This window comes from Camelina sativa, chromosome 1, assembly GCF_030686135.1.
Source record: "Camelina sativa cultivar CO46 ecotype springtype chromosome 1, ASM3068613v1".
Lineage (NCBI taxonomy): Eukaryota > Viridiplantae > Streptophyta > Magnoliopsida > Brassicales > Brassicaceae > Camelina > Camelina sativa.
The window spans coordinates 17,955,813-17,974,016 of NC_141880.1; the positions used below are offsets into that span (position 1 = coordinate 17,955,813).

General features: G+C 37.7%; 2 protein-coding genes across 2 annotated transcripts; both read left to right on the forward strand.

Annotated features, from left to right (window-relative positions):
- The first annotated feature begins 9,695 nt into the window (after positions 1-9,695).
- Positions 9,696-12,205, forward strand: LOC104699268 (12-oxophytodienoate reductase 3). The gene is made up of 5 exons (XM_010414599.2): positions 9,696-9,926; positions 10,078-10,166; positions 10,250-10,390; positions 11,063-11,193; positions 11,271-12,205. Exons 2-5 carry the CDS (start codon positions 10,090-10,092, stop codon positions 12,092-12,094), a joined length of 1,173 nt encoding a protein of 390 aa, XP_010412901.1. The 5' UTR covers positions 9,696-9,926; positions 10,078-10,089; the 3' UTR covers positions 12,095-12,205.
- A 4,386-nt stretch (positions 12,206-16,591) lies between these two features.
- On the forward strand, positions 16,592-17,918 carry LOC104699276 (growth-regulating factor 6-like). The gene is made up of 3 exons (XM_010414605.3): positions 16,592-16,974; positions 17,095-17,329; positions 17,420-17,918. The coding sequence occupies exons 1-3, from the start codon at positions 16,638-16,640 to the stop codon at positions 17,736-17,738; spliced, it is 891 nt and encodes a 296-aa protein (XP_010412907.2). The 5' UTR covers positions 16,592-16,637; the 3' UTR covers positions 17,739-17,918.
- The last annotated feature ends 286 nt before the right edge of the window (positions 17,919-18,204 follow it).

Genomic DNA, 18,204 nt, shown 5'->3' on the forward strand with positions numbered 1-18,204 from the left:
CGGTCAGGCATAGACTATTTTGTGGTAAGGTTGGGGTGTCGAGCGACACCAAGGTGGTGTCCGTCAACATCAGCATGTTGTTGTGGTTTCAGATCGCTGGAGTTAGGTTTGGATGTGAGATTTTTGAATGAGGTGATGTCGTGGGCATCAGTGTCTGCCGACAGTAGGAGAGTGTCGATCGACACCATGTGTGTTGGATCGCAGGTGGTGCGATGGGTGAAGATCAACACTAGATGGAGGTGTCGATTGAAACTGGAGAAGTTGTTTGTGAATTGGAGTATTCCTGGGGAAGTGTTTTCCGTGGCTGGACGAAATCAATTATTCCAGCCCACCTTTCTTGTTACTCGGTCGCTAGGAGTGGTTGATTGTGCGATTCAGTAACTAGATGAGGTGGGGTTTGGTGTACTTGTAGGAGTTCTTGTAAAGAGTGATTTCTATGCTGGTTTTCTTGTTGGAATTATGGGGTTTCGGTGAGATCGTTTCTCGTGGATCCTGTGTGAGGAATAAGAATCCGGGTGCGATCATCTCAGTTTGATATTAGAGCGTATACGGTTCTAGGACAGACTCTATAATGGTTATAGACTTGTTTAGGTCGTTTAGATTCGTTAAATGCTACGAAAATTCATAGAGGAGTTGTTGAGATATTTGATCCAGATGTGACAAGTGAGAAAGAAATTGTTCGGATAAGGTCATCTGAGAACGGTGTTCGTGAAGTTAAGTTGGGAACTTACTTCATCGGAATGGTTTTAAGTACCTTAGGATAGCAGGACAGGAATTTCATGCAGCTTAAGAGGGGGTGTGAGAGTGTGGCTAGTGTGGGTTTCTATTCAATTGGTCTTGTGAGTGTGGCAGCAGGTTGCTCAGGCCCAATTGACCATATTGCGAATTTTCTGATAATGCTGGTGGGAGAGGATTTAATAAGATGATTAGTTCTTATGGATTTTTTGTCTGTGTTGGAGTCTAATGATTATGCGGTTCTGGAAATAGGAAATTTTTATGATAAGTTAGAACTATTCCATTTAGAGATAAGGCATGTGTAAACACCCAGAGTAGCTGGGATGTTAAGAGGTTAACCTGATGAGTGGTCATGGTTGTGTTGATATTCCAGTGAGGAAATATGGTAGTTGGTAAGACATTGCAATGTTTTATGCAAACCACGATAGTGACAAGATGTAGACCTCGGAGGTTGGGAGTGGTCTCCAATTTTTGTTGTACTAGCCAGTGGGGTCAGAGTGTTGTGGACTGTTGGGTTGGGTTGTGGTGTGAACCATTGCGATAGTGGAAATGTTTTGCAGTTGATTGCGGTGTTGTCATATTCGAGGACGAATCTATTATTAGAAGGGGAGAATTGTATCGCCCGTGAACCGAGTTCCGGTTTTGGAGCTTGGTGTCGACTAAACCAAGGGGGTGTCGCTCGACACCAAACAGTTTAAAGGTTACGGTTTGGTTAATCTCTGGTCTAATGTGGTTTAGCGATGTTAGAGAAATTCTAAACTTTCCCTATAAAATAATGCTCTCTTCATGTCAGGGGTTCCTTCCCCCAATCGTTTTCTTGCCCTACAGAGGAGAAGAGATATTTGGGAATCTATAGATGTTAGGGAGGTGAGGAGATGGTTTTGGGGATGGGAATGAAGGGGAGTGGTGATGTTATGGCACAAAGGAGGAAGGGGAAGCTCTGCTAGTAGTGAGGTGTTGCTCTTGTCTCAGATTCATCCCTAATCCAAGGTAACTGGTTGACGTTAGGCTTATCTAGGGTTTTGGGATGATTGTGGTGGTTTTGTGATGGGTAAGATGGTTTGAGAAGAATCCATGTGTTGTATTTATGGTTGTTGTCCTTGTAAATACATTGGTATGTGCTTAATTGTTGGGGAAAACGTATTGGTCGTGGAGTTAGGTTTTGGTGGACGAGAGGCGCTTAAAATTGACTACGGGTCGTATTTCAGGTGTTATTTCGATCGACACCATAGTGGTTTCGGTTGACACCAACACCCATATACGGACAATGTGGACTGGTCCATGATGGTTTCTTCAGGCCAACGTTTAGAGGATGAAACGAAGTCCGTTTTGACTGAAATTTGGTGGGGAGCTTCATGGTGCTACAAGCTCCATATCCAACGGTGGGTTTGTGAAATGAATGGTTGGTTTAGGATTTATTCAAGTGTTTATATTGCGGTCTGGCATAGACGGTTTTGTGGTAAGATTGGGGCGTAGAGCGACACCAAGGTGTTTTCGGTTGACACCAGCATGTTATTGTGGTTTCGGGTCATAGGAGAACGAGTGGAGTTAGGTTTGGATGAGAAAATTTTGACTGAGGTGATGTCGTAGCATCAGTGTCGACCGACACTAGAAGAGTGTCGATCGAAAACATGTGTGTTGGATCGCACCTGGTGCGATAGGTCAAAATCGGTACCAGGGAGAGGTGTCTAGGGATGGTTGGAGTGTAGAGCGACACCAAGGTGAGCTAAACGAGCTCAACGAGCTCGATGAACAAGCTAGGTCAGCTGAGCTGAGCTACACCAGCTGGAATGCTGACTAGCTCAGTTGGACGAGCTGGCCGACAGCTCAACGTAGCTCAGTGAACTGATCCGGTGTTGACCCAGCTGGGTGGTCCGGTCAGCTTACACTCGAGCTGGAGGAGTGTGGTAGCTTGGTAGTCACCATCGAAAGGGTGTGACTCTTCAAATAGACGCGACCCATCGAAAAGGGGCGAGGAATGGGCGTGTCCTTTCATGGAACACACCCATTGCGGTCCTATATAAGGGATGGACTCCCAGCCCATTCAACACACCATCATCCATCCAATTGTTCATCTTTTCCTAAGAAGAAAAGAGGGTGCGGCTCGGCGAGTACTTCGATACTCGTCCGAACTGATGCGCATGCTACCTCTCTATCGAAGGTATGATGAAACAAGCGACGTTTCGGCAATCAGGCCGACCTGATCGAAGGATAAGTTACGGTTCGATCATGGACTCGAACTTGTCAAAGGATGATCGACGGTTCAATCATAGCGTCGAACTGATCAAAAGGTCATCAACGATCTGCGCCAATGGATAGATCGATCGAGGGTTAACCGGTGATTCAATCGCTAGTCGGATCAGGTGATCAAATGATCAACGATATTAACCGTAGGTTAGATTTATCGGTCGGGTTGTTGACAAGTCGTTCGGAAGTATTGGTCTGGTCGGTGGATGATCAGCAGTTAAATTATTGGATTGGATCGTTCGATCAGACCTGGCTCTAATACCAAGACCGGTAAGTCGATGGAGTTCAATGGTATGACTGATGGGTCAACTAACGGTACGTCCAGTGCTAAGCTTCGGGGACATGAGTGATTCGGGAAGCCAATAGCGCAATCGATCACTGTGAACCAAATGGACTATAAGTCCCATCTCTAATGTGCTAAGCCTATGGGGTAGGTTGGTTGTTTGGTTAAGTGACAAAGAGATGGGTCAAGGGTAAAGTTACATTCTGTTGCGTATAAGGTTTACAAAGCAAGGCCGCAAGCCAAAGCTAAGTAAACGTGTGAAATCAATGGATGTTCGGCCGGGAATGGGGCCGAACAGAAGCCGTGATCACGGACGCTGGGACGTCCATGTCGGGGTCTTTCAATTAGGGTTTGGTGGATGAGAGGCACTTAAAATCGACTATGGGTCATACTTCAGGTGTTGTTTTGATAGACACCATAGTGGTTTTGGTTGACACCAACACCGAAATACGGACAATGTGGACTGGTTCATGAAGGTTACTTAAGGGCAACGTTTGGGGCTGAAACATAATCCGATTTTACTGAAATTTGGTGGGGAGCTTCACGGTGCTAAAAGCTCTATATCCAACAGTGGGTTTGTGAAATGAACGGTTGGTTTGGGATTTATTCAAGTGTTTATATTGTGGTCTGGCATAGACGGTTTTGTGGTAAGGTTGGGGCGTAGAGCGACACCAAGGTGTTTTCGGTTGACACCAGCATGTTATTGTGGTTTCGGGTCGTAAGAGAACGAGTGGAGTTAGGTTTGGATGAGAAAAGTTTGATTGAGGTGATGTCATAGGCATCAGTGTCGACTAACACTAGGAGAGTGTCGATTGATACCATGTGTGTTGGATCGCAGCTGGTGCGATAGGTGAAGATCGGTACCAAGTAGAGGTGTCAATCGAAACTGGAGAAGTTTTTTGTGAATTGGAGTATTCGTGGGAAAGAGTTAGCCATGGCTGAGGGAATCAAATATTCCATCCCAACTTTCTTGTTACTCAGTCGGTAGGGATGGTTGGAGTGTAGAGCGACACCAAGGTGATTTCAGTCGATACCAGCATGTTATTGTGGTTTCGGGTCGTAGGAGAACGGGTGGACTTAGGTTTGGATGAAAAAAGTTTGAATGAGGAGATGTCGTGGGCATCAATGTCGACCAACACTAGGAGATTGTCGACCAACACTAGGAGAGTGTTGATCCACACCATGTGTGTTAGATCGCAGTTGGTGCGATGGGTGAATATCGGCACCAGGTGGAGGTGTCAATCGACACTGGAGAAGTTGTTTGTAAATCGGAGTATTCGTGGAAAAGTGTTAGCCATGGCTGGAGGGAATGTAATATTAAGCCCACCTTTCTTGTTACTCGGTCGGTCGGGATGGTTGGTTGTGAGATTCTGTAACTAGATGAGGTGGGGTTTGGTGTATTTATGGAAATTTTTTGTAAGAAGAGATTTCTACACCGGTTGTGTATGGGGTTCCGGTGAGTTCGTTTCCCATGGATTCTGTGTGAGAATTAGAAATCCGGGTGTGGTCGTTTCAGTAATACTCCCTAATATCTATTTATATGTAAGGATGTTGAGGAAGTACATGAGCTTCCTACCATTCCTTATGATTTATGATTACTTAAAAACATTATCCGTAATATCTCAACTTTGTTAGATACCTTTGATTCTTTTTCTTTCATTTTAAATGAACAGTTTGTACCAAAATTTTGATAAAATGAGATTGGGTTCTCCAAAAAAAATATCCAAGTATAGAAAGCATGCAAACTCTCAAATCATATATGATTAATCATTTTCTTATCTCCTTATACCTACCTCTAGAGTTAACTATATTCATTCATATTTCCGGTTTACATTTATTTTTACTATTTTTTTGTATTCAGTGGTGTTTTTATTATGCTTGGTTCCATTCAGTGTCCCAATTGATTTTCTTGTACTTTAGAAGTCTTATAGCATATATTTATATCGCAAGAAAAATGAAGTCTTGTAGTATATTTGTGTGTTTTTGGTTTTGTATGTTTTATTTAGGTTTCTGTTTTTTTTTGTTCATTTGATGTCTACATATTGGAGGACACATCTTTTGATTAACAAAAAAGAGGATAATGTCGAATAAGTAGTTAAGTTCTATAAAAATTGATTCGAACGAAGGCCTTCTCATGATAGGATCAAGCTCAAATTTAGACAAAACATAGGATATTGAGTTAGCTTTTTTATTAGTGGTGGTCTAAGATCATTCAACAGTTATGGCCAATTTATTGGAAACGTATCAATCTGAAGCGCAGAAGAAGCTTGACCAAAAATTTCATCCAAAATTACATCGACCAAGTGTAGCGACAAAACTATTCTGCTGCAGCTCCAAAAAAAAGTTATTTTTTCTTCACTCCGACTCGATTTGTCACCATCATTAAAGTATAAAATCTTTTTCAAATCAAAAGGCATACCGATTTTGTAGAATTGTGAAATTCATTTCGGTTTAAATAGAAAAAACTTTGATAACAAAAGTAGTAGAGCTTTTCCATTTCAAGAGAAACTCCATCTTATTAAGGATCAATCATGATACATGATTTATTCAATCACATATTCAGAATCAATCATATCTTCTAATCATGATACATGATTTATTCAATCACATATTCAGAATCAATCATATCTTCTAATTATGTAAATAAGATTCTATAATTACTTACATTAGAATAGTCTAGAAATATATCTGTGTGTATATATAGGTACTCCATTGTACTCAATAAAATCATCCATTACATTAAACATTTACATGGTATCACATCCATATATGATCTCTGAGAAAAGAATTTTTTTTTGATAATGGAGGTGAGTGCATTGCCTTACGAAGCTACTTATCGTCTCATGGTATTACGCATTATACGACGCCACTTCACACACCGGAGCATAATGGTATCTCGGAGCGCAAGCATCACCACATTGTTGAAACAGGTCTCACACTCTTGTCTCGTGCTTCCATGCCTACCAAGTACTGGTCCTATGCATTTGCAACAACAGTGTATCTTATTAATCGCTTACCGACGCCAGTCCTTCACAATATCTCTCCGTATCAACGATTGTTCAACAACACGCCAAATTATCAAAAACTATGAATCTTTGGTTGTGCCTGCTTTCCTTGGTTGCATCCATATGCTTCTCATAAGCTTGAAATAAGGTCCAAACAGTGTGCTTTTCTTGGATACTCACAAACATAGAGTGCTTACTATTGCCTTGAAATTGATTATGGTCAGATTGACATGTGAAATTTCTTGAAGATAAATTCCCGTTCAAAGCACCATCAAGATTTTCGGTGTCACTGAACTCCACTGATCCCATGATGTCATCGGATTCTGCTTCTCCACTCATACATTCATTCTCCCCGGGCGAGGTCCTTCACCCTCATCCGCCGTCAATTCCATCACAACCTCTTACTCCTCCACAAGCACCACTCTCGTCGGTGCTCACCTCACCCTCCACGACGGCCTCTGCTACCTTTGATGCCTCTTGTTCCCCACAATTGACATCCTCTCAAGTAAGTTCTCACGATTCCCTCTCTTCTTCCTCTTCGTCTTCCCCCATCTTCCTCTGAGCCCACTGCTCCTACTCAAAATGGGCCGCAACCCACGACCCAGTCCAACAAACCTCCTCCCAAATCATTCCAACATCCGAATAACCCTCACCAGGCCCAAACGGAATATAATCCAACAAGAAAACTTAAGCCCAAATACACAAACCACAAACCAATCAGTTTCTCGATCGGGTGATACTACTTCATCTTCCACCTCCGCCTCCGTTCAACCCCTGCCAATAAAGCCGGTGCCTCCACCAAATCCGGCGAACACTCATTCCATGTCCACTCGTGCCAAGAGTGGTATTGCCAAACCAAACAAGCGATATCTACTCACGGCTATCATTGCCTCGTCTCCTACATCCGAACCTCGTACGGCCATTCAAGCAGTCAAAGATGACCAGTGGAGGCGCGCTTGCAGGGAAGAAATCAATGCCTAAATTTGTGAGCATACTTTGGATCTTGTTCCTCCACCTCCGAATAATGTCACCATTGTTGGCTGTCGTTGGATCTTTATGACCAAGTTTAATGCGGATGGTTCGATCAACCGGTACAAAGCTCGTTTAGTTGCCAAGGGATACAACCAACAGCCTGGTATTGACTATGCAGAGACCTTTAGTCATTTTATCAAGACAATGATGATCAGGGTTGTTCTTAATGTTGCTGGTTATTGTGGCTGGCTGATTCGTCAATTGGATGTCAACAACGCTTTCTTGCAAGGTACGCTAACTGATCAGGTATATATGGCCCAATCTCTTGGTTTTATTGATAAATACAGACCTCATTATGTGTGTGAACTACGAAAGGACATCTATGGGCTCAAACAAGCACCTCGAGCCTGGTACTCTGAGTTGCGGACATATCTTCTAGCAATCGGCTTTTCCAACTCCATGGCTGAGACATCATTATTTATCTCGCGTTAAGGCTGGTCCATTGTTTACATGTTAGTATACGTGGATGATATTATTGTCATAGGTAATGACAATTTTCTTCTCACTCGCACCCTTGATGCCTTGGCCACCAGATCCTCCGTCAAAGCTCAAGAAGACTTGTCTTATTTTCTGGGAATTGAAGCTACGCTTACGGTCACAGGTTTACATCTCAATCAACGCAAATATATACTTGATCTTCTAGGGCGCACCAACATGTTACAGGCTAAATCGGTCTCTACACCAATGGCGATCACACCAAAACTTACTCGTTACTTGGGCACTCGACTCTCAGACCCCACTGAATATCGGAGCACGGTTGGCAGTCTTCAGTAGTTGGTGTTCACTCGTCCGGATATTTCATATGCATTCAATCGTTTGTCACAGTTCATGCATGCTCCTACATCAACTCATTGGCAGGCGGTTAAATGGGTTTTCCGGTATCTACGGGGCACATACACGCATGGCATTTTCCTTAAGTGGAATAACCCTAACACTCTCAATGCATATTCAGATTCAGATTGGGCAGGAGATTCAGATGATTATGTCTCCACCAATGCATATGTTGTCTACCTTAGTCACAATCTGATATCATGGTCATCTAAAAAGCAGAAGGGTGTGGTGCGTTCTTCCACAGAGGCAGAGTATTGTTCGATCGCTAACACCTCTTCGGAGCTCACCTGGATATGTTCGTTACTTCAAGAACTTGGCATTGCTTTATCAACGATTCCAATAATATATTGTGATAATATGGGAGCCACATATCTATGTGCAAATATGGTGTTCCACTCGAGGATGAAACAAATAGCTTTGGTTACCACTTCATATGTGGTCAGGTTCAGTCTGGAGCTCTTTGTGTTGTACATGTCTCCACCAAGGATCAACTGGTAGATGCGTTAACCAAACCCTTGTCCCGTGTATCGTTTCTTCATATGTTTAGCAAGATTGGAGTTACACCGAGTCCCTCTATCTTGAATGGGCGTATTAAAGATCAATCATGATACTGTACACGATTTATTCAATCACATATTCAGAATCAATCATATTTTCTAATTATGTATTCAGAATCAATCATATCTTCTAATTATGTAAATAAGATTCTGTAATTACTTACATTAAAATAGTCTAGAAATATCCCTATGTGTATATATATATCAGTACTCGATTTTACTCAATAAAATCATCCATTACATTAAACATTTACACATCTGACTACAAAATGCTCGAAGAGAACTAAATTATCCACGTTTGACCACCCTGCAAGATAAATTGTCTAAGGGGGTGTATTAAAACCATGATTTTGGAGAATTTGATGGGATTTAAGAAATTTGAAATTTTGATAGATTTTAAGGAAGTAGATATGATTTTCTGTAAAATTCTTTCAAATCCCACATAAAAACATGAGATTTGGATTTCTGTATTTTTAACTAAACAAAGACTCTAAAATCTTCCAAAATTCCTAAAAGTCATTAAAATCCAAATCCAAATCCACAAACTTTTTTGAATAACAGTGGATTTTAAAGTAGATTTTTAAATAATCAGTTCAATAACAATAGATTTTAAAGTAGATTTTTAAATCATCAGTTCAATAACAGTAAATTTTAATAGATTTTTTAAAATTCATGATTGAATAACATAGGATTTGTAAATTTTATACAAATCATTTAAAATGTCAACTTGAATATATCCCCTAAATATTGTGTAATGATTTAAATATGGCTTACACACGTAGGTTTAAAATTTCACAATATTAATAATTTCATAATGATCGTTAAGTTTCATGTTTCAAAAAAAAAAAAAATCATGTTTCATTCCACGAACAAAATAAAGTATATTTAAATGAGATGTATTTTTTAATAAATAAATCGAAAAATTTAACATCTAAAAAAGTAGATGCCTATTTTTTGGATTTTTTTCCCCTACATATCCACCAATGGGACTGATATTTTAATTTCACGAAGCAAATATAGGAAGAAATAAATATCTCACGCGGACCAAATTTATCATAAAAATAAATAAGCACGTGAAAGTAATGGTCGGTTCGGTCTAAAAGATGCGTAGAACGTTCCTCCCCCAGTCCATCATCACCCACAACTTTTTTTTGGGTATAAAATTTAGCAACACAACAATATAATACATCCATCCACTCCAAACTTTCAATTTCCAAATAAACAACACACAAAACGGTAAACTCCTTAAGAGACTTTGTTTTAGTTTTGTGTTTTTGTCCTTATTGTGTAATGAATGTTTTTTTTTTTGGTTAACCGTTGATTTCTCAGATCTGATTTTGTCTTTTAAAAAAAAATTGTAATCCTTATTGGCCTCTTCTTCTCCCAGATCGGCGGAGACATGACGGCGGCACAAGGGAACTCCAACGAGACTCTTTTCTCTTCTTACAAGATGGGAAGATTCGATCTCTCTCATCGGTGAGTTCAGCTGAATTGATTTTTTGATGGTCTATTTAAGTGTTTGTTGTAATCTCATCACACGATTGCGTTTGCGTTTTCAGAGTGGTTCTGGCGCCGATGACGCGGTGCAGGGCGTTGAACGGAGTTCCAAATGCGGCGTTGGCGGAGTATTATGCTCAACGCACCACTCCCGGCGGCTTTCTCATCACCGAAGGCACTATGGTCTCTCCCGGATCTGCAGGGTAAGCTCGTCTTTTCAATCTTTCCTTTTCTTTCTTATTAATTTTAAGACCAAAACTTATGTACCGTCAACGACGAGATAACGTCAACTATCTATGAGATGACGTCAACTAACTGTACTGTTCGATAACATTAGTTTATGTTGTAGTTTAGAAAACAATCTGATTGTTATTATAATATTAAATCAACTCATATTATTTTTATTTGTTTATTTGGTATTTGATTTGTTTTATCATATTAGTAGTGTAATAATTCTACACGTAAAATAAAAAGGATCTGGTTTTGGATTAGAACTCTGTGATCTTTTAGTATACTATGATCTCTATTTTAATGACTTTTGCTTGTCTCGCTTTTAAAGGATATCATTTATCAGTTTTTCCACTATAAAAGAAACGTGTGCCTTTTGAATTATTTTGACATGTCATTACAAGTTATGTGTGAGTGACAGGACCCACCAATAGTTGTGTGGCGTGATTAAGAAAGGAGATTTTTAGATCTATCAGCCACATATAAAGAGAAGCAAATAAAAAGAATCATGTTATATATGAACATATTCAAAGAGCAAATGTTTCTTTGTATCTCTTAAAACAATAACTGATATATATAATGTTGCAAGGAATGAACCTTGTAATGTTGTTGTAAGGAACAAAACTGATACAAATAAAATTTTGTAGGTTCCCACATGTGCCTGGAATCTATTCGGATGAACAAGTAGAGGCATGGAAGCAAGTTGTGGAAGCAGTTCACGCTAAGGGAGGTTTCATCTTCTGTCAGTTATGGCATGTTGGACGTGCTTCTCATCCAGGTTTATATCTCTACTCATTAACCACTCCTAATTTTTTAAGGAATAGGGTAATTATAACATTTTGAGGTTTTGTACAGTGTATCAAGTTAATGGAGGGTCGCCAATATCGTCAACAAACACACCCATCTCCGAAAGGTGGCGAGTTCTTTTGCCTGATGGGTCACACGGGAAATACCCGAAACCCCGAGCATTAGAAGCTTCCGAGGTACGTCAAGTGGTGGAGGATTATAGCCGCTCTGCTCTTAATGCGATCCGAGCTGGTTTCGACGGGATTGAGATCCACGGGGCGCATGGTTACCTCATTGATCAATTTTTGAAAGATGGGATCAATGACCGTACTGACCAATACGGAGGCTCCATTGCAAACCGTTGTAGATTCTTACAAGAAGTAGTGGAAGGTGTGGTTTCAGCCATAGGAGCTAGTAAAGTTGCCGTGAGGGTCTCTCCGGCAATAGACCACATGGACGCAACTGATTCTGACCCGTTATCCCTCGGGCTAGCCGTTGTTGATTTACTCAATAAGTTACAAGTAGCTAATGGCTCGAAGCTCGCTTACCTTCATGTAACACAACCTCGCTACCACGCCTACGGCCAAACTGAGTCTGGAAGGCAAGGCAGTGATGAGGAAGAAGCTAAGCTAATGAAGAGCTTACGAACGGCTTACAATGGAACCTTTATGTCTAGTGGAGGATTCAACAAGGAACTAGGCATGCAAGCTATTCAACAAGGTGCTGCGGATTTGGTTTCATATGGCAGGCTGTTTATTGCAAACCCGGATTTGGTTTCGCGGTTCAAGATTGATGGAAAGTTGAATAAATATAATCGGAAGACGTTTTACACTCAAGATCCAGTCGTTGGTTACACGGATTATCCTTTCTTGGCTCCTTTTTCCCGCCTCTGAGTTTTATTATCGATGTTGTAAAGAGAACAATATATTGTATTATGTAAGATGACATGTGTAACATTTCGAATTTTAATATACCAGATAGTCTCTATTTGATTTAATGAAAAAGCTTAATTAGAACACGCAATACGAGTTGCATACATAATATTTATTATTATATTTTTGAAACTTCTAAAAATAAAATATTTTTCTTTTTTCTATTAACAATAACATAATCAGACAAAAAAAAATTCTTCTACAATATGAATCTCAAAATTTCTTATAGCAATGATGTGCAAGTTAAACCCTACACTTTTGGCAACATTTTTAAGTATTGTTATATATTATACAAAAATTAAAATATATAAAATGTTCTATAGAACAAAAATTAACAAATACTACAAAAAAAATTATTACCAAATTGATAAGCTATATTAATATAACTAGTAATATATATTTAAAATTTTTCCTAATATGAGTGAATCTATGTTTATCATGTTTTCTAGAGGCTAATTGTTTTAAAGAGTTTTTCTTAGTGTCATTGCAAACATAAAATTGTAGTATAGTAAAATTGAATCAAATAAAATAATCAAAAAATAACTATATATAAAAGTATTTTTTTACAAAATATTCCTCATTTCAAAGTTTAAAGCAATATAAATAGAAGATACATACATATATATATATATATATGTTTGTGTGTGTGACTATAAGTTTATCTAACCAAAAATAATAATAAAATATTAAAATTTAACCAAAACTATTTTCTCTTGAAAGATAAATAAATTAGTGGGAAGAATGAATGTAAAATTCTTAGATAGAAGTTACATTTGAGTTAAATTTAGAATTATACATGATTTTAAATATGAGTTAATTACAAATAAATATTTTAATTTGTTTTGACTTAAAAGAAAAGGAATACCAAGTGGCCTAATCAAAATTTAAACTTACAAATGTTTTGGTTGTTTGTTGATATAAACACAACACTCACACATAATAATTCAAATTCATATTATTTTTGAAGTGACAAACTAAATTAGTTTTCTTATAAAATTATATGAATTTCAATCTAAAGATTTTTTAAAACCACAAGGATAATTTCTATGTTTTTGGTTTTTTTTTTTCACTCATCAATTTAATTTACTATGCTAGATTTCATACTAATGATTTCATCTTTAGAGGATTTAATTAAATGATACTTTTAAAAATTATATTATTTTCTGAAACGATCCGACATTTTTTTGTTTTTAATTTAATATTAAACTAGTTATCCCAAACTCACTAACAACTTAACCCCTAATCATACCAAACAGTAGAAATAACCAACATTAAACCAATTAATTAAATAACCAATAACGAATAAAAAAAATAACATCTAACCAATAATGCTAATAACATAAATCAAATCATAGAACAAGGAACCAGCAACCTAAACATCCGTTCTAGATCACTACATTCCATTCTAGCAACCTATCAGCATCATAGAAAAAAACAATCGAGTCTCTAAAACATCCGCCTTTTCATTGCTTGATTCCACGATCACACTTTGCCTTTACCTGCACCACAACACAAATGAGATGCGTGAGTATTATCATAAATACTTTGTGAGGCGATCCTCCCATCTATTAGGTTATACACAAAAGCGAACAAACAATCACAAACAATACACAAAGGAAAACAAGCAAACCAGACAACTCTGAACAAGCGCGTTGACTCTACGCACTTGTATCAACCGACGCACACCTTGCGTCGATCGATGCAACATCCTTGCGTCGACCGATGCAACATCCTTGCGTCGACCGATGCAACATCCTTGCATCGACCGATGCAACATCCTTGCGTCGATCGATAAATCCTCCAAATCCCTAACTGCATAGATCGATGCACTCCTTGCATCGACTGCAATCCCAAACGTCTCCGTCAAATCCCTAATTGCATCGACCAATGCACACCTTGCATCGACCAATGCACACCTTGCATCGATCAATGCAGTCGTGCGTTGCAACGCTTCTCACAATCTCCTCCGTCTCTTCTCGACTCCAAGATGTTGAAACCAACGCCAAAGGCCACATAAACTCACAGCAAACATCCACATACAAGCACAAAAGCAAACAACACCAAAAAAAACAAAACACAATCAAACATCTAATCGCTTAGATCAGCTCATGGTCACTCACTCACCTTATCAAACTGATTATAACAACAAATACAACCAGTTGAGACTCTCCTAACATCTGCAACAGCCCAACAACGCCCTACAACAAGCCACACAACCAAAAACGACTTTATAGCAAAACTAGACAGAAACATCATAAAAGAATAGTCTCAAAGACAAAACCCTAAAATAAAAACCAACCGTTAACTATCAAATCTCTCCGGTGAAAAGCTAGCCATAGACGTCACGAAGCTTCCCACAAAATCTCGTGTCGATCAGAAATCAGACGAGACCACGATCTCAGTTACAATCCCTGATGGTCCCAACTCGCGTATAAGAAAACCTGTCTCACGAAACTGCCAATAAGTTTAAATCCAAATCAACTTGTTTTAAAAGGAGAATGATGATGAAAGGCTTGAGAATAACTCTACCACATTTTGTTACCTTTGACAACGATTTGATATGTCGAAACTGTTTCCTCCCAAACCCTAACGATTCGGTTCCTTCTGCTTCTCTCTAACACAAAGCTTTGTTGATTTCTTTCTCCTTCTCCTTCACAACAAATCGACCAAGAGCTCTCTCTTTCTCTGAGCGACCAGTGTCGACAATCACAAAAAGGAAGGAGGCGTCCTCTTAATAACAAAAAGGGGTTTTGGTTTAATTATATTAAACTGTGATTTAACTAAACCAGAATTAATTAAACCATATTTTGATTTAATTAATAAATCGATCAGCTTAGTAAACCAACCGGAAACTAAACCGACTCCACTCCAACTCTCGATGTAAACTCCAATATTTCATATTTTTTTTGGGACACGGGCGTTATACTAAAAAAAAATAACACCCAAAATTAAATTTTTATATTATATTTCTAACTTAATTATATAACTTAATTATATTTTTCATAAAATCTTTAGAATAAATTATAAGAACTTTCGGTCTTTATGGTGTGATAATAGAAAATTGATATTTTAATGATTTATACGAGTTAAATTTTAATTATTATATAAACATTTTATATATTCAAATAAAACTAAAAATATATATACTACAGAAAATTTTTAAAATTTCAAATAATATTTTTTCAATAAGTATAATAGATTTTTTTTAATAAAATTAAAATTAAAATTATTTAATAATTATTTTACTCTGTATATAGTGAAGGTTGTTTATCTAGTATGCTTTATTTCTGGATAACTAAAATGGTATTTAGAAAAACTCAAAACTACAAAAATTGGAGAAAGAGATGTGGCATGAGTGTAGTGATGGGTGTGTATGGGAGTGAGTGAGAGCTGTGAAAGGGAAGAGTCGCAGAGGGTGCAGAAGTTATCAGAGTTTGCAGACTCACTCATTATTTGCTCTCTGACTCATCCACCTCTCTCTCTCTCTCTCACTCTCACATACTTTTTTTTCTTAAAATTTTCTCATAAATTATTTAACACAAGTGGACCGTGTACACTTAATTTTATAACTGTCTATGTGTTTTCAAGTACCACGAGTCCTCTTCCTAAGTCCTAACCAAAGGATATCTAGTTCCATTACACGATATACATAAACTTAAGACAATATTAATTAATTTATAAACTTATTACAACTTTCACAAAGAAGTAATTTCTTTTAATCTTGTTTTCTTTCTCACCTATTTTATAAAGTTTTGAGGTATATAAGTTAAGACACAAAAACGAAATCAATACAATCCAATATTAGAACTTATTTCTAATTAATCTTATGGGATTACTGCTGAAATTGCCATTTTGTTTCCCACAAAATTTTAGATTTGTCATTTGCTTAATGCCTTTGTAAAAATTGTCAATTTTGCCTACCTGAAAAAACTATATTTTTGTGATTTTTTTTGATAAAATACATATTTAATAACAAATACTATAAACCCTAAAGAATGGAACCAAGAAAATCCAAAACATTATATGTAATTTGTTAAAAAAAAAACAAAACTTTAAAACGAACAAATCTTAAGTATATAAATCAAAATGATAAAATCTACAAATGCCATTTAAAAAAAAAAAGAATTTTTCCTAATTATTTCTAATTTTATATCTTGCTACACTTTTTGCCGCTTAGGTTCATAACTTGTTAGATTCTCGTTTCCGTTACCAATTTTCTCGTGTTTCAATAAAAAGTTTCTCGTAACAAAATCCAAAGTTACAAAACATCTGAATATAATACATAATAGATTAATTCATGGGAAGAGATAAACTTAAGTTACATACATACACATGCCCCTTGTCACAAAATCTAGCTTTAAGAAAGGGAAAAAAAAAACCTGAAATGGTGCTTAAGATGGAACCAAAACTAAGGTGAAAAGAAATTTAAAAGAAAAAAATAAAAAGGAATAATAAACAAGAAGAGGACATGAAGCACAGAGATTCTGCAGACTGCAGGTGACCAATGGACAACTTTATCAATAAAAACATACCTACTACTCTCTTACACTTTCAATTTTCCAATACAACCCCAATCTTTAATCTTTCTTCTTCTTCTTCTTCTTTTTCATATCTCTCTCTCTCTCTCTTCATGACAACTAGGATTCCATTCACAAAGTCACAGTGGGAAGAGCTTGAAAACCAAGCTCTTGTGTTCAAGTACTTAGCTGCAAATGTTCCAGTTCCACCTCATCTTCTTTTCCTCATCAAAAGACCTTTTCTCTTCTCTTCTTCTTCTTCTTCTTCTTCTTCTTCTTCCCCTTCACCGTCAAGCTTCTTCTCTCCCACTCTTTCTCCACACTGTAAGCAACCTTTTTTATCTTCTTTATTTTGAATTGTATGATGGTTTCTTGTTATATGAGAGTTATCAATTCTAGTATCTTTACGGTTTGGTGCTGATGTAATGAGTTTGAGTTTGGTAGTTGGGTGGAACGTGTACGAGATGGGAATGGGACGAAAGATAGATGCAGAGCCAGGAAGATGTAGAAGAACTGATGGCAAGAAATGGAGATGCTCCAAAGAAGCTTTTCCTGACTCCAAGTACTGTGAGAGGCATATGCACAGAGGCAAGAACCGTTCATCCTCAAGAAAGCCTCTTCCACTTACTCCTCAACTCACGCCAAATCTCTTTCTCGAGTCTTCTCTCTCTTCTTCCAGGTTTCAAACTCGCCTTCCTCCTCTGTTTTACTCTTAATGGCAACACAAAAATTGACCCTTTTCCTCTGAAAAAAAAAACAATGTTTGAAGGGTAAGTAGAAGAAGAAGAAGTGGATACATGGATGATTTCTTCTCCATAGAACCTTCCGGATCAATCAAAAGCTGCTCTGGCTCAGCGATGGAAGATGATGAAGGCTCATGTAGGGAGAAGCAGCCGGATCGACATTGCTTCATCCTTGGTACTGACTTGCGGACGCGTGAGAGACCATTGATGCTTGATGAGGAGAAGTTGAAACAAAGAGGCGATGATGATGAAGACGAAGAAGAGCAAAGGAGCAAGAGGCTTTATAGGTTTCTTGATGAATGGCCTTCTTCTAAGTCTTCTGTTTCTACTTCGCTCTTCATTTGATGATCATCTATTGGTAATGCAAATTTCTCTGTTTCTTTTTCTAAGTAATTAGGAGTTTTTTGTGTGTTCCATTCATAGATTCCCCCCCCCCCCTTACCATGCAATATATTAGCATAAAATATTTTAACTTGTGTAAAGTAGTTAAATTAGTATGATTTCAATGCTTATATTGTTTATACTCGTCTCTTGTTAGAAAAAGAAAGAAAAAAACACTAATGCTTATCTAAAGAAAACTGTCAACACATGTGAATAGGGGTAAAAACTTTTAGTTGGTATTAGTTATGTTGCTAACTAAAACTATATACAGATAGATTAGTGACGTGAGATGTTTTTATTTGCTTGTTAATTTTTAACCGAATAAGTAACTAAGTCATGGATTAGCAACAAATATATGGATTCAAGTTTCTATCATATATTTCTTGTAGATTTGTCAAAAACTTGTTCTTTAAACCTAATCTTTTGATTT

Excerpts from the sequence above, each read along its gene's own strand:
- LOC104699268 (XM_010414599.2), top strand. The coding sequence starts at position 10,090 with ATGACGGCGGCACAAGGGAACTCCAACGAGACTCTTTTCTCTTCTTAC. Across the intron at positions 10,391-11,062 it reads GTCTCTCCCGGATCTGCAGG|GTTCCCACATGTGCCTGGAA; the intron begins GTAAGCTCGTCT and ends AAAATTTTGTAG. Across the intron at positions 11,194-11,270 it reads TGGACGTGCTTCTCATCCAG|TGTATCAAGTTAATGGAGGG; the intron begins GTTTATATCTCT and ends GGTTTTGTACAG.
- LOC104699276 (XM_010414605.3), top strand. The coding sequence starts at position 16,638 with ATGGACAACTTTATCAATAAAAACATACCTACTACTCTCTTACACTTT. Across the intron at positions 16,975-17,094 it reads TCCCACTCTTTCTCCACACT|TTGGGTGGAACGTGTACGAG; the intron begins GTAAGCAACCTT and ends TGAGTTTGGTAG. Across the intron at positions 17,330-17,419 it reads TCTTCTCTCTCTTCTTCCAG|GGTAAGTAGAAGAAGAAGAA; the intron begins GTTTCAAACTCG and ends CAATGTTTGAAG.